At 41.9% G+C, this 26,388-nt stretch overlaps 1 protein-coding gene across 9 annotated transcripts in view; it reads left to right on the top strand.

Annotated features, from left to right (window-relative positions):
* THRB (thyroid hormone receptor beta) overlaps window positions 1-26,388 on the top strand; it is a 337,521-nt gene that overhangs the window by 273,618 nt on the left and 37,515 nt on the right. The window contains exon 1 of one of the 9 annotated variants that reach the window (XM_075586953.1): window positions 22,713-23,278. The exons of the other annotated variants lie outside the window; for them this stretch is intronic. Coding sequence (XP_075443068.1) covers window positions 22,957-23,278 — 322 coding nt within the window. The 5' untranslated portion in view covers window positions 22,713-22,956. Of the gene's footprint in view, window positions 1-22,712; window positions 23,279-26,388 lie in introns of those variants that run through there. 9 annotated transcript variants of the gene reach the window in all.

Here is a 26,388-nt window from a genome sequence, read left to right as displayed (position 1 = left end):
GAGGCCTGCAGCTGAGGGAGAGCCTGGGCACATCCGCGAGAAGACCGGCAGCCGGGCCTGGCCAGAGGTCGGCCCGACTTGCAGTGCCGGCCACCGGTTCCGGGACAGCTGTGCCTTCTGTCCCTCCCTGTCGGCGGCCCTGCTACTGGAACATTAGTGTGGAATGTTCTGTGATCTTCTGCACTATGAAATCTGCTAGATCTGTACATCAGTATTCCTCCAGAATAGAAAATACAGACATTGACAGCAGTGAAGGACCACTTAGCCCATCTGGTCTATTATATTCTTGCACATATGACAGTGTCAGTAAAGATAGAATATGTCAAGCTATTCTATGGTAACTGATGCCTCATATGTTGGTATCACTTTAGTAACAATAATCTGAATTTGTGTTCCCCACAGAATCATTTGCTCTCTTCCCAGCTCCTGGGACCCTATTCTTCCTGATAAATTGATTTCCCAAAAGGGAGCACATACAAATGTACATTTCTGTGGAACTGGGGGGGGGGGGGGGGGGTGAGAAGAGAATAGCATAATTCAGCTACAGGAAAAAAAGTGTAAAATGACGAAACAAAAAACAAGCAGGGGTATTCATTGCTGCTTTAAGTGGCCACACCACTTGATCGACAAAAGTATATTTTAAAGCAACAAAACGACTTGCTTAAGTAGTTGGCTTTCTGAAACAAACTGTACATGTAACAAATGTTTTTTCTGTTCTGTAAAAAAAACCAAGGTTTTTCTTTTCATCAGGAAAATCCTAATTGTGACTGCATTGTCATCTCCTCTTTCACCTACTCTTGGCAGGTTTATTCCTGTCACCTCTGACATGGCAAAAACAGCATAATGTTGTGTTTTCTGCAACCTTCAGTTGCTCCCTGCATTGTGACTGACACGATCACCGACTTTTCACTTATTGGTTTTTCTGCATGTCAATTTTTTTTATTGCGCTCTACATTTCCCGTGTGTCTGACACGCCAGGTGTCTCTCTTATTTCCCCCATGTACAGAATTGTTATTTTGCAAAAGTACATTGCACGTCACCTTCTTGTTTTAGTGAAATGAACCTCTGTTGCCTCAGAAAGATAATCATTTGGCATTGTGCCCAAAATATTGAGTTTTTATCAGAAGTTTTGATTTGTGCTGATTTTCAGTCTAATTTGTTTCCAAGGCAACAAGTGCCCAGGCACCTTACAGCACCGCATTATTCTTGCAGTATGTGTACAGTGCAGTTTGCTATACTGCTGGATAAGGCTTCACGGTGCATTCACTGATAATCAGCAAAAATCAACAGTTTAAATCTGTATGTAAATGCCACCTGTCTTATTATTTCCAAATCACTGATTTGTGTACTGTACAAAAAACATGATGGAATAACACAAACAATTGGACATTCTTGTGGATAACCCCCGATAGCTTCCTCTTTCTCCTTGCCTCCCTCCTCGTCTACATCTAGTCGTTATTACCTTTGGATTTAGTCCGCAAAGAGGAGCCTTGAATGGATCAGCATTTAATGTATTGTCTGTCTGGAGTGAGGCTATGTTTCACAAAAGTGAGATATTCATGCAATAGAAAACATGTTCTTACAAAGTTTGACTTTAGACTTATAGGATGAGTACAGCAAGAATAAGTCTTTCACGCTTCTACCATAAGAGAGAATAAACTTAAAAAACAAACCTTACAAAATAAATTGATAGGGTTTTTAAATAGAATCGAACATTCAAACATTCGGAGTAGCAATCAACTCTACTCCATTTGAAAGTTCACATTTTTTGTTATCCAAACCAATTTAAAATATATATTTTGGGAATATGAACAAAAAATGTTTCTTTGTCATTCAAACTCATAAAGAAGACAATTGCCGGGGAAAAAAAGATATCTCCCTAACTATAAGGTGATACAAATCCAACCCAGGTTTTCAAATTGATTAAAATAAATATCTGCACTTGTTTAAATTATTTGGAACTTGGAGTCAAACTCTCCTTCCCCTTTAATTTCCTCTGAAGAGGAGACTTGGAAGGTATTGAGCCTCATGAATTATATCCACTACAATCCATAGAGTCGGCATAAGAAGAACAATGTCACACAAAACATACTAGTCGGTGATCACCATGTGTGAAATACTGCAGTAACACAATTTACATTTTTTGTATCCCAAAATTCAATAAAACACAAAGATCTTATTTAGGTAGTATCTGGTCCCAGAGAGAATACGTAAAAGGTGTCCTGCAGTATCAAATACTTGTTGGAGGGATTGGCGGCCATGTCCAATAATTTCACAGACTTTGGCTCAAATATTCAAAGTTATTTACGATCTCGTAAGAATAATAATGCCCCACGACCCTTATATAAATGGGTAAACAATGTCATGTTAATGGAAAGACTTTCTAACATTCTTAATGATATCTACAGTACGACATGTTTTGTGATTATATGGACCCCCTGGTTTTAAACGAATTACTCCGAGCTCCTAAAGAGTGATGCTAACCTGGTGTCTACCCTATGATAAAAGAACAATATATGTGTGTGTGTGTGTGTGTGTGTGTGTGTGTGTGTGTGTGTGTGTGTGTGTGTGTGTGTGTGTGTGTGTGTGTGTGTGTAGACTTTATGCTGGAATACATTATGGATGATACCATGTGTTTATTTTTGTCGGTAGTATAGCTGGATATCTTAATTATACCGATCTACATTCCTCATTCCCATTTCCTTTTTCATTTTTGAATCCCATTCCCTCTTCCCTGAAACTATCACTGGTAAAAAAAGGTTTCTTTGGATGACTGACTGCTTTGATAGAATATCTTTAGTTGTTGTCAGTCATTCAGTCCCCACTTAACCTTTCTACTCTTGCTACTGTACAACTACCATTGCAGATCAAGCACCCAAAAGGTGTATTAGAATTATTGGCGTATTTAATGTAACACCTATTTATACGATTCTATTTCAGAGGCTCAGACCAATAGTTTATCAAGTTTGTTTAAAGTTCTTAAAATGATTAGTTCTAAGATTAAATTAAATACCTACGGAAATTACGGCAATGCGTTACAATTAACATCGTGCTTATAATTGCAATTCCAATTATCTACTACCATAATCCAATATTGGACGTTATTTTATCAATGTCCCTCCCATGCTGTGATGGAATAATTACATACATAATACTCGGTAATCAGCTCATGTTTTCTAAATGTCATTTTAATGCTAAACTCTATATTTGGTGATATGTAGAGATCCAGGGAAACATAACTAGACGCACATTTAAAAAAAAAAATGATTTCCCTTGTCAAGAGTAAGAGATTCCCTAATAAGGTTATTCCAATTGCTGAAGATCTCGGTGCCTGGAAGGCTCCATAAGACTTTTTACCATAGGTAAAAAGAGTCTACGGTACACACAGTTTGATACCATTTTAACATGTGCGCACGCAAACTATTCCTCAACTGCACATGTCTTCCAATAACAACTTGTGAGCTGGTGCAATGAAAGTAAAAGGAAGGCAAGATGGCACGTTGGATTGAAACAGTCTGATGGCGAAATTCAGCTGGTACATATTTCCTGCTGTATCATTCAATGACATCCGTGCGTCAGGAAGAAAGCAATGGGAAAATAAGCACTTATTTTTTAAACTGATATATATGTAGCATAGCCTCCGGCCGCTACTTATTTTCCTGGGCCCTACCAGTGTAAGTCCTGTTAGGTGCAGGCAGTGGATGGGTTAATTTCTTCAGAAAGGCCTTGCGTGCTATTGCAGTCTTGGATACATTTGATGCAAGTAAGTGCTTTGCTAGTCCCATGCTGTGCTTAAATTAAAGCTGTGTGAAAGGCGATGCATCAGTTTAAATGGGCTACATGTGAATGGATATGCCAGGCAAAAGGTGACGTGTGCACATTTCCCAGAATCCCTTGCTGCAGTGGGAGCACTGTATGCTAGGTGATAATGGTTGAAAGGCAGGGTTGCAGACCTCTCTAAGACATGTGAATGTGCCCACAAGTGATATTCTTTATTGGCTATATGCTAACGGTGAAGGCTATTTGTTGCCTTTTTCACCCACCATAACTTAAAATGTGATATAGATATATATGTGTTCTTCAGTATTAGGTTATACCTTTTTTTATTTGTTTTACTAACAATTTATGTCATATTAATGACCAATTGGTTAACTGAGGAAGAAGTTCATAAGCGACTTGAAAAAATTTAAGTTAATAAGGCACCTGGCCCTGATGGCATACATCCAAGAGTTCTCAAGGAGTTAAGCTCAGTAATAGCAAAACCATTATATTTAATATTCAAGGACTCCATTTCCACAGGCTCAGTACCACAAGATTGGCGTAAAGCAGATGTGGTGCCTATATTTAAAAAGGGAGCTAGATCACACCCGGGGAATTACAGACCTGTAAGCCTGACTTCAATAGTAGGGAAACTACTTGAAGGTTTAATACGGGATAATATTCAGGAATACCTAATGGAAAACAAAATTATTAGTAATAGTCAGCATGGATTTATGAAGGATAGATCTTGCCAAACTAACCTTATTTGTTTCTTTGAGGAGGTAAGTAGGAATTTAGACAAGGGTAATGCAGTTGATGTGGTCTACTTAGATTTTGCAAAGGCTTTTGATACGGTTTCACACAAGAGGTTGGTGTACAAAATAAAGAAAATTGAACTCAGTAATAATATATGCACCTGGATTGAAAACTGGTTAAAGGACAGACAACAGAGGGTTGTCATAAATGGAACTTTTTCAGGTTGGGCTAAAGTAGTGAGTGGAGTACCTCAAGGATCGGTACTGGGACCCCTGCTTTTTAACTTGTTTATTAATGACCTTGAGGTTGGGATTGAGAGCAAAGTCTCCATCTTTGCTGATGATACTAAATTGTGTAAGGTAATAGAATCAGAGCAGGATGTAATTTCTCTTCAGAAGGACTTGGAGAGACTGGAAACGTGGGCAGGTAAATGGCAAATGAGGTTTAATACAGATAAATGTAAGGTTATGCATTTGGGATGCAAGAATAAAAAGGCGACTTACAAATTAAATGGAGATATATTGGGGGAATCCTTGATGGAGAAGGATTTAGGAGTGCTTGTAGACAGCAGGCTTAGCAATAGTGCCCAGTGTCATGCAGTAGCTGCAAAGGCAAACAAGATCTTATCTTGCATCAAACAGGCAATGGATGGAAGGGAAGTAAACATAATTATGCCCCTTTACAAAGCATTAGTAAGACCACACCTTGAATATGGAGTACAATTTTGCGCACCAATCCTAAGAAAAGACATTATGGAACTAGAGAGAGTGCAGAGAAGAGCCACCAAATTAATAAAGGGGATGGACATTCTAACTTATGAGGAGAGGCTAGCTAAATTAGATTTATTTACATTAGAAAAGAGGCGTCTAAGAGGGGATATGATAACTATATACAAATATATTCAGGGACAATACAAGGAGCTTTCAAAAGAACTATTCATCCCACGGGCAGTACAAAGGGCAGTTAAAATGTGGAATTCATTACCCATGGAGACTGTGATGGCAGATACAATAGATTTGTTCAAAAAAAGGTTGGACATCTTTTTAGATGGGAAAGGTATACAGGGATATACCAAATAAGTATACATGGGAAGGATGTTGATCCAGGGATTAATCCGATTGCCAATTCTTGGAGTCAGGAAGGAATTAATTTTTCCCCTTAATGGGGTTTTTTGTTTGCCTTCCTCTGGATCAATAAGTAAGTATAGATATAGAATAAAGTATCTGTTGTCTAAATTTAGCATAGGTTGAACTTGATGGACGTACGTCTTTTTTCAACCTCATCTACTATGTAACTATGTAACTATGTAAGGACAAGCTTTCGAGAGTTCTCCTCTCTGCCAATGTTCTTATCCAAAACTCCCCCCCCCCTGCAGCATCCCCTTCCCCCTCCCCCTCCATGCTGTTACTTGTCACCGTTTTATTACCCTTACAATTTCTTCAAACATCCCTTTATCACCCCTCCTTATCTAAATCTCTTTCTTTTTTTTTTTTGCTTTCCTAACCTCTGCTTTTGCCATATAAGGGTACGGGGGGCCCACCTTCCATGGGTTACACCTGACCTTATAGCACTCTACCAGTTCAGGGATGCCTTGTGGAAAAGCTACAAAGTAACTGGCACTACCAAGGATCTCAATCACTACAGATGCATGCGGAACATGTGCACAAGGCAAACAAGGCATGCAAAAGCACAATATTACTCTGACAATCTCCACCAAAATACATCAAACCCAGCTAATTTCTGGAAGGTTATCAACAATATATTCCAGCCTCCTAACCATCAACAACCAAGTAATATCACTAAGGGGGATATTACTCTGACAAACCCCACTGACATTGCAAATGCATTCAATGATTACTTTGTGGGGTGTGCCACTAACTTATTAGCGAAACGCAGCACAAACCCCAAACATGAATCTCATCCTGGGAGTATCCCTACAGTCCCACCCCCTCCCAACACTGCCCACAATTTTCAATTTAGCCCAGTATCTGAAGAGGAGATTACACAAGCGCTCCTCAAACTAAAACTAAGCAGCCAATGTGGACCCGACTTACTACAATCTAGGTTCCTACGACTTGGTGCCCCAGCCATTGCCAAACCAATTGCTTCCATAGTCAACTCTATCCTGTCTGCAGGCCATATCCCTAAGACCTGGAAAACTGCCAGAGTTGTCCCAATCTTCAAAAGTGGGGACAAAAACACTGTCTCAAACTACAGGCCAATCTCACTTCTCCCAATTCTATCCAAAGTTATGGAAAAATGTGTCCACTCCCAATTAAGCGATTTCTACACCAAGACAAATTTCCCTAACCAATTCCAGTCTGGGTTTCGTCCCAAACACTCCACCGTAACTACCCTGCTAAAAGTTTGCAATGAAATCCAGTGTGGAATGGAACGAGGACAACTCACTGGTGCAGTATTCCTAGATTTTGCAAAGGCTTTTGACACAGTTGATCATGTTATCCTGCTTAACAAACTCCAGAGCTCTGGAATAGGGAAACATGCTTTAAACTGGTTTCAGTCCTACCTATCAGGAAGATCCCAACATGTGTCCATCTCAGGCTCTAACTCCAACCCCCTGGATATCACCTGTGGTGTCCCGCAAGGCTCTGTTCTGGGGCCCCTACTCTTCTCAGTGTTCATTAATGATCTTCCCACAGCTTGTAAGGAAGCCTCAATACACATGTATGCAGATGACACAATCCTGTATGCACACAGCCATAGCCTCTCTGACCTTCAACACATACTGCAGTCTGACTTTTTGAGACTCGAAAACTGGATTTCCCAATACAAACTGTTTTTAAACACTGACAAGACTGTAACAATGATATTTGGGACCAAGACTAAATTTGTAAAGCTTCCAGTGACTGAGCTCCTGATTAGAACCAACGCTAACACCACCCTAACACCTGTCACTAGTTTTACATACCTGGGCTTATGGTTTGACTCCCACTTAACATTCGGGATGCACATTGATACCCTGACAACCAAGACCTATGCCAAACTAGGGTTACTTTACAGGAACAAATCCTCCCTAAGTCTCCTGGTCAGAAAGCGTATTGCACAGCAGATGCTAATGCCAATTATTGACTATGGAGACATAGTATATGGCTCGGCTCCTCAAACCCACCTTAGCAAACTTGACACCCTCTACAATTCAAATTGTCGTTTTGTTCTCCAATGCAACTACAACACACATCACTGCGAAATGCTCAAAGAACTAGATTGGTCATCACTAGTGTCTAGGCGCAAAGTTCACCTTTCCTGTCTCACCCTCAAATACTTTCTGGGCAAGCTACCCAGCTACCTGAACAAGCTCCTCACCCCTACCACATGCAGCACCTATCACCTGAGATCAGACTCCAAAAGACTATTAATGGTCCCAAGACTCAACAAAGTATCCGGACGTACCTCCTTCTCCTTCCGTGCACCCCAAAACTGGAACAACCTACCAGAGACTCTCATATCCACCACCAGCTTAAGTTCTTTCAAATCTAAGGCTGTCTCACACTTTAATCTGGTCTGTAACTGTTTCATACGCTCATAATATATATTTTCTTTAACTGTGCACACAATGTCTTGTATATAATGTATACCTTGTTCATTTACGTAACTGTACGTGTAACCATGTATTATTTGTTTTACTCTGTGCCCAGGACATACTTGAAAACGAGAGGTAACTCTCAATGTATTACTTCCTGGTAAAATATTTTATAAATAAATAAATAGATTCCTTTGTAAACCAGTGTTGCACCTGAGGATGAGAGAAGAACTCTCGAAAGCTTGTCCTATGACATAAATTGTTGGTCCAAATAAAAAAGGTATCACATAATACTGAAAAACAAATTTATTCTGCACTATCGCAACTGGACTAACACGGCTATTTCCGTTAGTTATTTGTTTGTTTTATATATTTATATATACATATATAATATATATATAATGGAAATATTCCTGTATGCTCATTTGCATGTCTTAGGCAGGTCTGCAACCCCGCCTTTCACCATTATCACCCAGCACACAGCACTTGCACTGCAGCAAGGGATTCTGGGAAATGACATGCAAATGGGCACACAGTGTCACCTTTTGCTTCAAAACCATTTTTAACATATATATACAGCTCAACCCCGTTATAACGCGATCCGTTACAACACGAATCCGCTTATAACGCGATTCAAGTGTGGCTCCCAATTTTTGTATTTATGAATACTTTACAACACGATTATTGGTATCTTAAATACTTTATTGTACAATGCATACAATTGTACATTATTTCTAATGCAATCCGCTTATAGCGCGATGTGATTCTTTGGACCCCAAGCACAGCGTTATAAGGGGGTTGAGCTGTGTATGTATGTATGTATACATCCAATGGCAAAAATACACAGTGAAATACCTATATATCTCTTGAATAAAAGGGTCATTTAGTTTAACACTTTGGCCAAAACATTGTAAGCCTGTCAGCCCCTCCAATGCATGACCATAATTCACAGATCCTAACACTGATTACAATTCTTAATAACCTGTACAATACTAGGAAGAATTATCATAATTGATCTGTCATAATCAGCTGCATGGTTCTAAATCTGATTGAAATTCTTATTTACCTGGACAATACTAGGAAGAATACTCTGTACAGGCAGTCCTCGGTTATCCGACACAATGCGTTACTCAAAATGGCGTTGGATAGCGAAACGTTGTAAAGCGAAACACGTTTTCCCATAGGAACACTGTTTAAATGAAAGGTTCCGTTCCTGAAGGCATTTTTAACACTAAAATACACCAAATATTTTATGCAGGCAATAAGATATGCAGCACACACATAAATTACATAGGGCCTCATGCAGAGAGCAGCGCTATTTGAAATCTCGCCATTTTCCCGCGAAAATCGCGCTAAAAACAGGTGAAAATGGCGAGCTAGGGAAAACGCGCCATTTTTTTTTTTTTTTAAACTCGCCTTTCTACCGGCGAGAACCTAAATCTCCCCTGTTGAAAAAATATCCATATTCAGAAAGGCGCGATCGCCATCTAGTGGCTGATCACGCCAATAACATGGAGAGAAATTCTCTATTTACCTCCGCCAAAAAAAATTGGCACGAAGCTGGAGGTCGGCGGCCGGTGGGGGAGAAAAAAAAAAACGCGTTTTTTTTTTCAACACGTTTCAACAGCGCTCATATCGCTGGTTGAAACTCTCCATATGCAGAAAGGATTCTAAATGCAGTTTTCGGACCTTTCTGCATATGGAGAAAAAAACTCTATTAAAGCTTCTTTTTATTCCCCTCTCCAATTTTAAATAGCGCTGCTCTCTGCATGAGGCCCATAGTGTATATACTGTATTATATATATAATATAACATAATAAATAATATATTATATAGTATAATATAATATTATATAGTATAATATTATATATATACGCTCTTATGACGCTTTGCAATGTTGTTTATGTGAATGCGTGTGTATATATATATATATATATATATATATATATATATACACACACATAAACAACGTTGCAAAGCGTCGTAAGAGCGTTGGATAAGCCGTTTTGGCGTTGTAAAAATGAATATAGGTATGCATTGCACAGCGTTGGATAAGCCATTCGTTGTAAAGCGAAGCGTTGTAAAACGAGGACTGCCTGTATTAGATCTGTCGCAATCCGCTGCATGCATAGACCTGTGCATATGGAAAGTGGGATGGGACGAGCTTTAAACTGCCGAGACCAGCTGGACAAAGTTAACAAACACACAGATATCCAGTAACCTCATTTAAGCCCCAAAAGTTACCACGAAATATATATATATATGTGTATAAATGTCAAAAAAGGAGTTCTACTGGGCATGGCAATATATACTACAAACAAACACAAACAGAGCCCAGTGCTACATCCAATGGCAAAAATACATATAAAATACATATTTGAAAAATGGTTTTATATATATATATATATATATATATATATATATATATATATTGTGGCAAGACGGCCTCGCGGCGGGGTCAGTAAGATGCTAGACACGATGGGAAACTTTAAACTGTAGTGGTTTATTAGCCACAACCAAAATAAAGTACGGGTGCACTGTCCCTTTAAGAAACTACTTTCTAGAAAATAAAGCCTATTCCCGTTAGGGAAACTAACTCACTTCTTGAGCCCTTACTAACAGGGCAGCCAGCTAATCTGGTTATGCCCAAAACATGTGCTCTACAAAGTATAACAAATAAGTATCATAATAAAGTCTTATCTGTAATGCAGCTCCAATAGCAAACAGGAACGCCAGTTCCGGGGAACAGGCTGTGTCCAGCTCGCAGCAATCTTTATCTTTATCCTGGGTTGGGGTCCCAGCTGGTCCCAGCAGCAAAGCTCCTCGCAGGACTGGGGGACCAGAGCAACAGCTAGGGCTTCCTAGCCGGGAGAAGTCTCTCCAGCCTCCTGGGGAAAAACAAGCTCACCTTGTGTGAGCAACTTCCTGCTTTTTAAAGCACTTGTTTCACTGATGAGTTCAGCCCCTGTTTAATCAGTCTTCAGCTGTGCTTTCTCTCTCTGAGGAGATTAACGCTCTGTGTACTGGCTTCAGCGTCTCTCCATTCACGGTTCCAGCCTACTGAGTCAGTGACTCTGTCACATATCCCTCCCCCCAGCGAAACATTGTCCTGTGGAGCGGCCTGTGTACCATTCCCGTGCACCAGCATCTTTGTCGAAAATGTCCGACGTCGGCCCTTCCCTCCCCCTTTTTTTTTTCTTGCCTTCCAATTTAGGCAATTTAGGCAATAGCAATGGGTTCTTAATATTGAGATGGTATATATGAAAAATTCTCAATGGTGGGATCGTGAATATAAATGTAGGCGTGAAGAGCCCCTAAAGTAATCTGCCCAAAAAGTCAATACAGATCGTAGCTGGATTAAGGCTATATACCTGGATCCCCAAAGTTCATAAATAAATGAATCTTTTACAATGATAAAGTGTATATGGTTAATCATGTTTGAAAACCATGTGTTGTCCTTTATTATACATGAGGGAGTCTCTTAAATCATCTTCACAAAAAAGATGAATAAATAAATCCCTCATTTAATCCTAAAGGACTCTGAGTTTGCAACTGGAATATCCAAAGACATTCTCGTTGGAGAAGATGTTTATCACAATTTCCTCTACGTGGACTTAAGGGAACATGTTTAATGCCCGCAAAGCTCAGTATACTACTATCACCACTATGGGTCTCCGTCACGTCTCGCTACCGGGGTTTCCAAGCCATTCCTGACTGCTCCAATGTGTTCAAGCACTCTTACTTATAGTTGTCTGTGGGTTTTACCCATATCCAGCTTCCCACAGATGCAAGTTATCAGGTGGAGAACCCCGGATGTTAGACCGTCTATATAGTTTTTAATTTTATAGGAGGTTGTATTGGTAGCGTCTGAAAATTCCTTAGTGACTTTCATGAATTTATAGGCCTTGCATCTGGCACATGGGTATGAGCCTTGGGGTTTCCCTCCCAGCCACGTCCGTTTTGATGGAGCTTGGAAGTGGCTGCGTACCACTCGATCTTTAATGTTCTTAGTTCTTCTACATCCCATACTTGGAGTGTTGCCAAGAACTTGTTTCAGATCTGAATCTTCTAATACGATATCCCAATACTTACGAAAGATATCCTTTACATCTTGCCATTGACTACTGTAGGTACTTATAAATCGAATTGTGTCATCAGTATATTTTTTTGTATTTTTCATTAGTAGTTCAGGTCTTGGTGTTATGAGAGCCCTGTGATATGCTTTTTCACTGACTTTTTACCATGGCTCCATTCATAAAACCTTGCGCTCATATCAGCTGCCTGACCTTTGTATTCCCTAGTAGTCGAACAATTGCGTTGTAACCTAAGAAATTGTCCAGTTGGAATATTAGTGATGTTGTGTCTGTGGTGATGGCTGTCTGCCCTAAGTAAATTTGTAGAAGTGGGTTTCCTGTATATACTGGTTTGTAGTCTACCACTTTCTGTTTTAGTTATGGTAATATCCAGGAAATCAATTCAGTCTTTTTTTGACTTGATATGTCAATTTTAGATTGTTCTCATTCTTGTTCTTTGATAAATTCATTCAGTAGATCTTCCGTACCTCTCCATAGTTACAAAACATCGTCAATATACCTGACCCAAAGTTTGACATGCTCCGTGAATCTTTCCTGGGCTTCACAGAAGACCACTGTTTCCTCCCATCAACCCAGATACAAATTGGCATAGGTGCGAGCACAAGTGGTCCCCATTGCTGTGCCCTGTACTTGATGGAACAGCTGATTGTCAAATAAGAAAAAATTGTATGTCGAGGTATAGTTCAACAATTTAATGATGAAGTCATTATGGAGTTTGGAGTGTTCACTCCTGGCCTTCAGAAAATGTGAGACAGCATTCTTTCCTGAGATATGTGAAATGCTTCAGTAGAAGGCTTTAGCGTCTAGGCCAACAAGGTATGTATGTTGGTCCAGCGTGATGTCTTCTAATGTTAGAAGAGTATCTTTTGTATTGCGCAGATACGATGGCAGAGCGCTTACGAAAGGACACAAAAGGCGATGAAGGTAGACACTAGTGTTGGAAGTGAGATTATCAATTCCAGACACTATTGGTCTTCCAGGTGGTGGAATGACCCCTTTATGAACCTTAGGCAGGTGATAGAATGTAGCTGTTCTAGGCGTCTTTATTAACATGAAATCGAATTCACTTTTACATATTAGTTTTTTTATCCAAACCCTCTTTTAGAATACTCATCGTTCTTTTAGAAACGCAGTGGCAGGGTCTGTTTTTAATATACTGGGGGAAAATATATCTAATAGTAAACGTCTACATTCACAGACATAATCGTTTTGATTTAGTACCTCTACATTCCCCCCTTTGTCAGAGGATTTTATGACTGTTTGTGTCATGTTCTAAGTGTTTTTTCATTGGAGGATTCCGTGAGCCCTTTTCCCCCTGTTCCTGATAAGCCCATTTCTCTCTGTCTCGAAGAAAGTCTACTTTGCCCCTTCTTGTTTTCCTCTTAAAGGGGTGTTGGCATATAGGCATGTTTCCTCTAAAAAAGACCTAGTCCTTGGAGGTAGTGGAAGAAGAGGGATTGCGATGTTATGTGTGGTCTCTGATCTACAGTATTTGGATTGGATTCGGGCTCTGTATCACTTGCAGATATTTTCCATTCAGAAGAGGATTCATAATTTCTCGTCTGTGGTCTGCCTTTCTGATATCTATTTTTATAACGGAAAATCTTCCCTTCTTTGAAGTCTGTTGTGTCACGTACAAATTTTTTCTGCTTACACTCTTTGATCTCAACAGTAAGTTTTTCTATGTTTAGTTTAAGTTTGTTTTCTAACGTCTGCCAAGTTTTTATGTCCAGTAATAAAGTCTCAATCTCAGTATTTACTGTTTCCAATTTAGTAGATTCAAAATCTATCAGAAGTTTGATCAGTCGTGCTGAACATTCAAGAAGTACTTTCTCCCAATTGGAGATAAATTCAGCATCAGTAATCTGGTGTGAAGGTGTAAGTCTCACTCTGAGTCCCCTGTTTTCAGTTTTTTAGAAAATAGCTACTTCCCACCAGATTTTGGCTTGTGAGGTATAAATTATCTCCAAGTCTGAAAAATAACTCCTAACGTCTTTTGTTTGTGTACTTTCATGGGTATCACATTCATAGAAAATACATCAATGACCTCATTTGTTCAAGCCTCAAAGTCCTATCTATTCGCCAAGAAACCAGACATCTTCATATATTTTTTATCGCTATAATAATCTCTCACAAAATATCTCAGTAATTGGTGTGGTATAATTAATCTAATCTCTGGAGTGGGAGCAGGTCCAACATGAATAGGGACAAAAGACATCCAAAATGGTACTAAATATAACAAGATAGAATGGACCGCTCACCTGTTATGGTAGTGCAGTGAAGAAATAACATGCCCATACTTATATACCCCCAAAAAGCCAAGCCGAACAGCTCCATTACAGGCAAACTTGCGGTAGGCGTTTCTACGCATGCGCATCCCTTCCTAGATGGAAACCGCATCTGCTTCACCAAGCGAGCTTTTCCGCACATGCGCAATAGGACCGTGGCTTCTCCTTTTGATGGGTTTTCACTGCGCATGCGCCCCATGGCCTCTGTTTCCAAGATGGCGACCGGACGGATTAAAAATGGCGGCATCAGCACATTAGAGTTCCTAAGTAGGCACGTTTGGTGGGCTTTGGAGATTTTAAATTGATTTTGATTGTGTTTTTTTTGTTAATCAACACTGGTGCACCTGGGGTTGGGGGTATATTAGTATTGGTATGTCATTTCTTAACTGCACTACCCTGAGGAAGGTCCCGTTTGTGGGGCCGAAACGTTGGTGATGTGTCTTATCTACAAAATAATATTTAAACCTGAGTGCTGTCTGCTGATTCCCGTACAAACGGTACTGTATGCTTTTATATATATATTTAATATATATATATATTAATTACTAGTGAGCACATTCACAGGTCTGCAACCCTGATTTTCGCCACTATCAGCTATAATACAGAGCTTCCACTGCAGCAAGGGATATATATATATATATATATATATATATATATATATATATATATATATATATATATATAGTTATACGTTACCGTTCCAAGGATTGGTAAACAAGAGACAGCACTCAATGTTGAAAATCAAAGTGTATTAGTGAAAGCAAAAATACATCCAGAAACCCAACGTTTCGGATCCCCTGAGGAAGGTCCCATTCTGTAGGACTGAAACGTTGGGTTTCTGGATGTATTTTTGCTTTCACTAATACACTTTGATTTTCAACATTGAGTGCTGTCTCTTGTTTACCAATCCTTGGAACGGTAACGTATAACTACATTCTCTATATGGGACGTGCACCCGTGGCTTACCAGCACCTATTGGAGTGCCAACTGCCTTATCTGACTATATATATATATATATATATATATGATCCTAACACAAAAAATCCGCAGCACTCACCAATTCATACAAAAAATTAAATTTAATAAATCAACACAAGCATCAGGGGTAATCACAGCAAAAAAGAAGCGATGTTTCAGACCTCACGGTCCTTTCTCAAGCTCCCCCAGTAGAAGACCTTCCGTCGAAACGCGTAGGAGTGGGAGCGTGGTGGCGGGTTTTCTCCTCATCTCCAGCTACTAGGACCAAGTGCTTTTGCCATCACTTACCTTCACACGGTGATGTATCTGGACAACTCTTTCTTCCATGGACACTAACATGCTTTATTATGGACAGCTTACATCTTGCAGCTATATAGCTTCATTCTGAATTGTTTTCAGGACTGTTCCTTTACCTTATATCCTAGCGTGTTATATCTACTTGCATATTTGTACTTTATGTCCATGGTCTTCACACAGTGTTTTTGTGGGCCCACTCACCTGTGTGTTGTGCTCTTATACATCTATTTCCCTATACAGCAAGAGACATTAGGACACAGGTCCAGCTGTTAGGGGAGTTTATTTATGTACCACTCTTATTACATCTTTTTATTTGAGTTGGTCATTTCTCCAGCCACACTTGTGTTTATTTATGCACTTTTGCTTTTGTCCTCTGAGACAACATTGAGGAGTCGTCCCACCCCCCCCCCCCCCCCCACCACCACTTTTTAAATTTCTCTCCTGTTTTTATATATAAATAAACGTTGTAATTTATACTTTGTTACACCTGTGTGCTCCGCAAGGGATTCTTTCTTGTTGGGTGTGTGTGTGTGTGTGTGTGTGTGTGTGTGTGTGTGTGTGTGTGTGTGTGTGTGTGTGTGTGTGTGTGTGTGTGTGTGTGTGTGTGTGTGTGTGTGTGTGTGTGTGTGTGTCACGCTGCTTTCTGTTATTATAATATTTTTGACGGTGTATACTGCGTTTTACATAGATGTGCAGGTGAAATGAGCCCCTGCCCAGGTGAACTTACAATCTAATGTTGGTGCCTGAGGCACAGGGAGATAAAGGGACATTCCCAAGGTCACAATGAACTGACACTGGGATTTGAATCAAGCTCCCCTTGCTTCAAAGTCAGCGCCATTTTATTCAGAGTCCGGACCTTTACTCACTGAGCCGCATCTTCAGTGTAAGGCCTCGGTCCCGCTGCGCTCGTTGGCGCGGGCGGCAATGTAGCGAGTTCCCCACCAGCAGGGGAATCCTCGCGAGCCGGTCCCCACTGGCGGCACAGCTGACTACACGCTGTCGCGCGTCAGCCGCTGGAGACACCAGAGAATGGTGTTTTCTAGCTTTGACGCGTGACGTGTGTGGCTGTGAGCCAATGGGGAGGGGAGGCTGCGGGAGGAGGAGAGGCTTCGGGGAGCGGGGAGGAGTGTGGAGTGAAAGCAGGTGAGTGCCTTTCTCTGTGTGTGTGTCTGTGTGTGTGCGTGCGTGCCTGTCTGTGTGTGTATGTGTGTGCCCGAGTGCGTGAGTGCCTGCCTCTGTCTGTCTGTGTGTGTGTGTGTGTATGAGTGCGTGAGTGCCTGCCTCTGTCTGTCTGTGTGTGTGTGTGTGTGTGTGTGTGTGTGTATGAGTGCGTGAGTGCCTGCCTGTGTGTGCGCGCGTGTGTGTATGAGTGCGTGAGTGCCTGCCTGTGTGTGTGTGTGTGTGTGTGTATGTATGTATGAGTGCCTGCGTGTGTGTGTGTTTAATACTTACCGAAGCTCCAGCTCCAGCCCGAGTCCGTGGAGGGAGGGGGGGGGAGAGTAGCGGGTCCCTCCGCTCAAGCCACGCCCCCCCTCCCTGTCAAACCGCCCACCTCCCGCTCCGGCTCCCGCTCCCTACAGACCGCATATCGCGGTCTGTGTATCTCAGCGCACCGCCTGTCAGCAGTGCGGGTGCGCTGACTCTGGGAGCGGGGCCTTAGCCTTAATCATGTGTTTATCACTGCAGAAAATATTTTATATACTAAATCATGAATTTACTAAATAATGGAGTAAAAAATATATTTCTAAATACATATAGATGTGCTTGAATCCCTTAAATGTGTTACTAGTAGGAAAGCATTGCATCTTTAAAACCGCAATCACCCCACAGAGCAGCTTCCTCCTCACCCACGGTACCAATGTTTGCTAATGCTGGGATCATTTATTATTCTTATCATTGCCATGCAGTATGTTGACATGTTATAAATCGACGCTAATAGTAATAAGAATGAATTAAGTGATGACACACCCTGATACTGTATGCTGAATACAACTTTGTTTTGATTGCCCTCCCACTAGGGCCGCCAACGGGGGAGAGCTGGGACAAATATCCCGGGCCTGGTGGCAGCGGGTGGATCCAGCCGGCACTGGAAGTTGGGCCCAACTTCTTTGCCTGGCTGCCAATCCTTTCGATGCTGCCAGGCCCTGCTCTCCCGAGCTGCGGGCCTGCATCTCCCTCACTCTCTCTCTGCCTCTCTCTGATCCCAGTGCTCGCCGATCCTCTCTTACTGGCATGAGAGAGGCTCATCATGGGACAGTGTCAGTGAGAGGGGCCTGCAGCTGGGGAGAACTGGGTCCCGGCGGCAATGAAAGGACTGGTCTCTGGCCAGGCCCTGCTCTCCCGAGCTGCGGGCCTGCATCTCCCTCACTCTCTCTGCCTCTCTCTGATCCCAGTGCTCGCCGATCCTCTCTTACTGGCATGAGAGAGGCTCAGCGTGGGACAGTGTCGGTGAGGGAGGCCTGCAGCTGGGGAGAGCTGGGGCCCGGCGGCAATGAAAGGACTGGTCTCTGGCCAGGCCCTGCTCTCCCGAGCTGCGGGCCTGCATCTCCCTCACTCTCTCTGCCTCTCTCTGATCCCAGTGCTCGCCGATCCTCTCTTACTGGCATGAGAGAGGCTCAGCGTGGGACAGTGTCGGTGAGGGAGGCCTGCAGCTGGGGAGAGCTGGGGCCCGGCGGCAATGAAAGGACTGGTCTCTGGCCAGGCTCTGTCTCTACCCAGCTGCGAGCCTCCCTCACTATCTTGCGCAGCGCCTCTCTCTGATGCCGGAACGCACACCAGCATGAGAGGCCTGACACAGAACAGTGAGGGAGAGATGGAAGCCCGACAGAAGGACCACAGTAGCTGGGAGAGAGCCGGGCATCAGATGACTGAGACTATCCACAAGGTAAATATGTATTGTATGTATTTGGGGTGGGGGGGGAGTTGCATATATTTATTTGAAAAAAATGTGGTTAGGGGGTTGTGTTTATTTGGTGAGTGGGGTTTTTGTATTTGAGGCAGGGATTTCTGTATGTATTTTGTGTGGGGGTAATTATTGGGGGGGATTGTGTATGTGGCGGTGGGATTGAGGGAGAAGGATTAAGTGAGAGTGGGGTATTTGATGCTGGGGGATTGGGGAGAGGGGGGGAAAGAGTGTGAGGTAGAGAGAGGGTAAGAGTGAGATGGGGAGAGGTGGGAAATAGAAGAGGGGGGCTCACGAGGTGTAAAATGGGGGTCACTCAAGACTGCTGGCACGGGGGGGGGGGGAGTGCTTTCTAAACTCTAGTCCTGGGCCCCGGGAAATCTGTTGGCCTATTTAGCAGGGACTGTAGCTGGTTTCTGTCTCCTGTACCTATTAGGCCTCGATAATACAAAGAGCTGCAGGTCCATCCTATGACGTCACCCTGCCCCGCCGAGCGGCATTTTGATTAAACTGGGGAGACAGGAGAGAAAGTAGCAGAGGAAGTGTGGCGGAGGCGTGGCCGTGAGTGGTTCGCCCTCATTGGCTTAACCGCTCACGTGACGCGGCCGTCGCCTGCCAGAAACAATTTTGCAAATCTCTTCAGGAGACTGCCGCCCTGCAGCTCCAGGCGGCGCGCTGTATGTAAACCATCAGCGGATTTCAGCAATTTGTTTTTCAGCCATGTGACGTCGCAGGCGATTTCTGGTATAATCACGGCCTGAGATACCAGTTGTGCTGACTACCTATCTGTCAGCATCTTGGGATAACTCTAGTATATCTCCCCTGCTAAGTATTGAGGCTCAGATCATTCATCAGAGCAGCCAGGAGATGATGACATACTGAATGCTAGAAAAGAAAGCATAAATACGATCAGCAGTGGCCATTTTCAAGCCCCCATGGGAAACATTTGTTATCTTCTTAATCCTCAGATTCCACCTACCATTGGTGAAAGGCAGGGTTGCAGACCTGTCTAAGACATGTGAATGTGCTCACAAGTGATCTTTTTATTTGCTATATGCTATACAGTGGAGGTTTCTTGTCGCCTTTTTCACCCACCATAACTTAAAATATGTATGGTATATGTGCGTGTGTGTGTGTGCCTATATATATGTATACATACATACTTTATTCTGATAGTAAAGGTTGCCAGTAATAGGGTGTCTCATAGGCCAAGGCAGCGGTGCGCAAACTGGGGGGCACGCCCCCCAGGGGGAGCGGGAGAATTTCTAGGGGGGGCGCGGCGGTTACAGAGGCCCCGCGCTCTTCCCCACGGCATTTAAATTAAATGCTGGGGGAGGCATGAGGCCCTTGTGACGACACGCCATGACAACGCACGTCAAATGACACGGTGGGGTCACGTGATGTCACATGACCCATGACGTCATTTGACGCCGAGCCATTGGGAGAGCCGCAGCTCAAGCAGTTTGCGTACCCCTGAGCTAAGGTCCCGCTGGAGGCTGCTGCGCGTGCACAGCTGAAAACCACGATCTGTGGTCTGTTAGGAGTGATTGTAGGCACTGGGGCGTGGCCTTAACAGGGTGGGTAGGCACGGTCATGATGGGGGCAGGACCATGACAAGTTTGCCTCTGCTACAGCTATCCTCTCTCCCCAAGCAATGGTTTTCTTGTCGTAAACCAGACTCCAAACTGTACAAAAGTATTATCATTGCAGAAATAGTGCCTGCATTTGCCTACATTCAAGTCGCTAACCCGGCTAAGTGAGAAGAGATGGGGGCCACTAAACTGGGGACAGGAAAAATGCTTTGCTGATTTCTGAAATGATATTACCAGACTTTGTGACACTGTGCTGTGTTTCTTTTAGTTATTCACCTTGTAGTAATATAACGCAGATCAGAAGTCTGCAATTGAGAAAGCCTATGCTATGGTGAAGCAGCACTCCTACTGGCTCAGGCTATCTCCCCTCTTGATTGGCTCACAGCGCACCATGTGACAGTATCGCCACAAGGGAACACAATCTTGTTGTATCCCCTGCTGGCTGAGGCACAGCACCTCGTGAGCCAAAACAGAAGGTGGCACCGGGGCCTACTGCAACAGAGGTGAGTGGCTGGTGTACGGCGCGCGCTGCCGTCACCACTGGGGACCTGGCAATATACTTGATCATAGTCTCACCCAACCCTACTGACATTTTAAATCCAAGTCTCCATTCGAAGAAAAAAAAAACTCCCTACAAACTGTGTGGATGAATGGAAAATGGTGACTGCTGCACTTAGTGCTCAAAGGGGAAGACATCTGTGCATCCATGTCCATTGTGTGAGTAGGGTTGCCAGGTGTCCGGTATTTGGTTACTCTGGCCGGTAAAAAATGAGAGAGAATGTGTCCGGTATTATGTCTCCGGACTTAGTAACCGATTGCGGGATTTCCCCCGTGGGCTGCTGCTGCTAGGGGGCTGGGTAGCTTCCTCCATCCTGATTGGCTGCTGCTGTGTAATGCAGCCAATCAGGAGGAGGTGGCAGGAGCCTGGGGGAGGGGCCAAAGAGCGGAAGAAGAGCGTGGAGCAGAGAGGTGAGGCTATGTGTCCTGTATGTGTCATGTCTGTATTTGTTCTGTTTTGTCCTGGTGTGTGTGTGTGTGTGTGTATGTGTTTTCTCTGGCTGTCCTGTGGGGGTGATAATGACAGGGAGGGGGTGAGAGGATGAAGGGAGGGGGGGGAGAGGATGATGGAGGGGGGTGAGAGGATGAAGGGAGGGGGGTGAGAGAGGATGAAGGGAGGGGGGATGAGAGAGGATGAAGGGAGGGGGGATGAGAGAGGATGAAGGGAGGGGGAGTGAGAGGAGGAGTGGGGTGGGAGGGTGAGAGATAAGGGGAGAGATAGGATGAGGAGGGTGCAGCAATCTTGGAATTTGTGGGAGGAGCATTAAGATTGGTATTGCTCGCCATGTACAGTATGTTATTTATAAATGATCTGACCATTACGTAATTTGTTCTAAATTTCCCTCAAAGCATGCACCAATTTGCATAATTTCAAAAAAAATCCTCAGAAAGGTGCTCCCTCCCAAGACCCCTCCCCAGATTTTTTACGAAGCACAATATAAATTGGTGAATACTTGGGGTGAAATTGAGAAAAAATGACATAACAGGTTATTTATAAATAACATTCATCCCCACCAACTGTTCTCGCGCGCGTCGCACCTTTCACCATTTTGTCCAGTATTTTCGGACACGCCACCTGGCAACCCTATGTGTGAGCCATTCATAATGCTTCATGTGTGAAAATGCCATGCTGGCCAGTTTCACAGCCTTGGGCTACAATATTCTTGATTAAAAAAAAATGCGGGGCAAGAAATAGAAAGAGGAAACACATATATATTCCTCAATGTATAAACTTTACATTCTTGTCATTTCTACCCTGCAGGCTAAATTTATTTTAGGTTTATAGGGAATTGCCAAGAGGGTTATTAATTACATTTTGAGATGGCAGAGTTTGAATTATTTAAATGTTTTATACCAAAGTTAATTTGTTAGGCAGGGAGAGGAGGTGTTGGTGTATTTCTGTTGGGTTAAAAGGCAGGGGAATAATGTAATAATATTAAACTTTTTCCACTAGACCTTTCTATAAATTATTGCTTTCAATCGTCTACCTAAAACTAGCCTGATGTTACTGTATTATGCATTTAGGAATAGCTAAGAAATCAATACCAATCAATAGCTTCAGTTATCCATTAGGTTATTGTTTCATCATGCAGCTAATGCTGTAACACAAAATCAATATGGCTGATTGTGGCTTAAGATGTTAAAATGTTTACATCTAGATTATTTTATAAATCATCTAGGTTCTGCTATTGGATTTCCTAAGGGATAAAGTTAAAAAGTGGATTATTGATTTGGGGATTTTCCATAGCCCCGCGCCTCATTTAGGCTTTTCTCTTAAATTGTCAAGTAAAGTGTCACCGCTCATATGTCAGGGATTGAATATGAGCACGCAAAGTTATTGTCAAAACCTAATTCAACATGGGATTGGTGTCAGCGTGGCTTGTGTCACTAATGCCCTCTGCTACCTGTCTGTGCTGCCATCTTCCCCAGGATTTAGCCATAGCTCACAGATTAAGACCTTAAACTGTCGTAAATCTCTTTTCCAACATGTTTGGCTGCAGGACAAGCTCAGAAGCCACCCAGATATAAATAGGATCTTAGCACACAAGGTGCTGCTCCCAAGCGAAACACGGCGCTTTGCGGCAGACTGTTGTTGCCACTGTATATTCATCTTTCTTCCCCCAGTTCCATGTCTGCGCATGCATATGTGTGTGGTGTGTACGCAAAGTAGAAGCCGAGACCGGATATCAAAATGAGCTACTGCATGCAAGAAATGTATGATGTGCATCAGACTGCTGGTAATAACTGCTACATGCAGCCCCCTGATTATTGCACATATATCGACGATAGCCAGAGCTACAGCACTCCTGAGGCTCAGGTCCTGCACACCAATAATATATATATGGAACAGGCTTGGGCGGCGAATCAGCCTTATACCTGTAGTTACCCTGGAAACATGTTTAAAAGCGAGTACTCTGACATGGACCTGGCCCTAAATCAGTACAGCCAACCTGAATATTTCACTGAAGAAAAAGCGACTTATTTACAGTCACCGATGTACTCGCAGAAAAAAGGTAGGGGCAATTCTGGGTTATCGTTTTGTCTTAATACACAATTCTGTGTGTGTGTGTGTGTGTGTGTGTGTGTGTGTGTGTGTGCGCACATGGGTTCACGTTCAGTGCTGTATTTGGTTTTAAAGTTGCAGTATCCTTTGGATCATACAGTATACATTCTTCATTTCATAGACGGTCTGTAATCAGCCAAAAGCCGTGATCCAGGTTGCTAGGAGATTAAAATGTTTTTCTCTGAGAGTAAGGAATTTTCATGTACTTTTTATACTCTTTATACTGGTGTCTCACTTAAATGTGCGTATTGAAAGAATAATTAAACGCCCTCTCTAGAGTCACTTTAACTATATGTGTACATTGTACTGTGCCTGCCAAGTAAAATTATGTGCGTTTATCATTTTTTACAGCCAGAGGCTGCATAGTGACCGTTTCTTAAGTAACTGGGTAATAATATGTATGTGCCATCTAAAATCTCACATTTTCGGTCCTATTGTGCAGTTATATAATGCGGTAATCCTACAGTGTTTTTTTAGTTCATTCCTATGAGTTAGTCATTGACCAACTTTCAGTGCGCAGTGTGAAACAACGTATATTTTAAATGCCTATGTGTTGCTCCAGACCACAATAAAAAAAAATCTTTACAAAAATTCAAATTGTGTAGACTGGCAACAAAAAAATTGGTGTTTTCATAAGAAAATATAAGGACAATATGTATTGTAGGTTTTCAGTTCTTTATTTCAAATTTATTGGGATGTGTTGTGACATGTGTAATTAGTCTGTAACTTTTAAACGGGAACATGTTCTAACTATTTGTATTTCGGTAACATTAAAGTTCTTGTCACATTTGGTCTAATTCAGCATTTAGGAGAGGGAAAGATGTAAACATTTTGCATGAATCTCTGTCCCTACAGCGCGCTGAGACTGATCACTTAAATTCAGTTTGTCGCAGTGACTCATGGATTTGATACTCATTATGCAGTATACATCAAAAACTATTTTTACATTGTCCTTGCAGCCAACACTAGCAGCATGACTCCTACCTAATAAGGAACATTTTACCTTGAGAAATTATCCCCCGATACACGGTTAAATTAATCTTCACCTTCAGTCTTGTAACTGAAGGTGTGTTCTGCGAAGCTTTTATTTTATATGAATTATTTTACGTCTAACACGCGGTCCCATTAAATAGGATCTACCCAAGTGACTCTAGTATAAAAGAATCTGCCTACAAATGAATCTACATTTTCATTGTTACTAATAATTCTTTTTTTACTGATTGTGTTAGAAATCGGGTTTGGCAATGGTTTAACTTGTCGAGTCGGGAGAAATCCTTTTGTTATTTGCTAATCGTGCGTTTAAAACGTAATGCCACTTTTCAGCCTGAACTTGGTTCAATAAAACACTACCTTGTAATAAATACTGATAATATATCCATGCAGGTAATTTATCCTTAGTATACGCCTACAGTTCTACTTACAAAATGACATTTAGGATACTCCAGTGAAAGGTTACGAGTTTTACTTTATTTCCTGTTATAATCTTATATCACTATATTGATATTTCCTTGTGTTGTTTTTTTTTTTCCTTCCTATTGTTTTACTTCAACTTTCATCCCTGTCTTCCGGTAGCATTTTACTTCAAGGATTTGTCATGTTTTTTGTGCTATAAAAATATACTTACTCTTTCTAAAATCAGCATTATTGTATTTTCTACAAGAATCACTTAATCCATTGCTAAGGACAGAAGGTTCTTCAAAGGACATGCGTGCCCATATTGATCAGCATTGATTTGGTTTTAATATAGCAACTCATTAAAACACAGTTAAGACAGAGACCAGGTGTCCCCTTTTCAACCTCCATTATTGTAGTTGTGTCTTGTAGCAGTTCAGGGAGACAAGTAATTATCTTCATTACTTGAATGCTGCGTCTAGACATAATGATATGTCAAATGTACAGTGTGTTGTGTTATTAAAGTGAATGGGTAATGTTGAGGAAGTCTGCAGAAAAACATTCTTCATGGAATACAATTTAACTCGTATCTGGAGATTACATACTGCAATATAAATCGTTATTGTCCCTCGTACCGCAAAAGATATGAATGAAAGACTAAATACTGTGGGGTATATAATGTATTTAGTTAGAAAATGTTTATCAGGAAATAATATATTGAGAGTTACCTCTCGTTTTCAACTACAGTATGTCCTGGGCACAGACTTATGACAATACATCGTTACCCAGTATATTTACAGACATTTCATGGACGGTTAGGGGACAATAGTATAACGTGCCTGAATAAAGATTAAAACGATCCAATAAGAGTTGCTCCAATGCCGGGCTTCTTAATAGCCCACACATACATTAAAAGTAAATTCAGCACAAAACTAATGCACAATATTTCAGTGACCGTGTCTCAAGCATTAAGATTACCTTGATATTTCAGTTTATTGAGTCTATATATCAAATAGGTAAGGCAAATTGCTTGGACTTTTGCTTGGCAGACCCAGAAAGTAACCAAAAGTACATATAGTAAACACTTGATTAAATAAATACGTACATGTAAACTATATATAAATGTCAGGGACTTATCATTGTAAGTGAATAATTAGAAATGTTAAATCTTTAATATTTTAAATTTTTTTCGTTTTCTGTGAAAAAACACATTGTTTCTCTAATTGTAGTCTCATCTGATCCTTATTGTCATTCCCCCTTTTTTTTTAACGTGGCTAATGATGTCATCTTAAATATTAGACAGTAGAAATCAGCGGGAATGAACAATGTTGTCTGTATAACAAGTAAAAGTTTCCAAACGGAAATGGAACTGTGAAAAGTTGAAATACTTTATTACAAAGTGTTAATCGCGAAACATGACCCAGCCAGCTGCTCCCTTTGTTCCGAGGAGGAAATGCTCCTTAAGTGTCCCAACAGCAACATAGTTGATGCAATTGTACTTCAATCCTCGGGTGTAGAGACAGTGGCGTTAATACGCCGTAAGCGTCATGACGTTGCTTTGGCGCATTGTCATGGCAACGTGTTACCATGTGATGTCACATCGCCATGGCGATACAATGTTGATGGAGTAGGGCTGCTCTGTTACAGAGGCCCCACTCTCTCCCCCGG

Source organism: Ascaphus truei, chromosome 2 (assembly GCF_040206685.1).
Source record: "Ascaphus truei isolate aAscTru1 chromosome 2, aAscTru1.hap1, whole genome shotgun sequence".
NCBI lineage: Eukaryota > Metazoa > Chordata > Amphibia > Anura > Ascaphidae > Ascaphus > Ascaphus truei.
The sequence above is the reverse complement of the archived record's forward strand: the minus strand, read 5'-3'. Positions and strand labels throughout refer to the sequence as shown.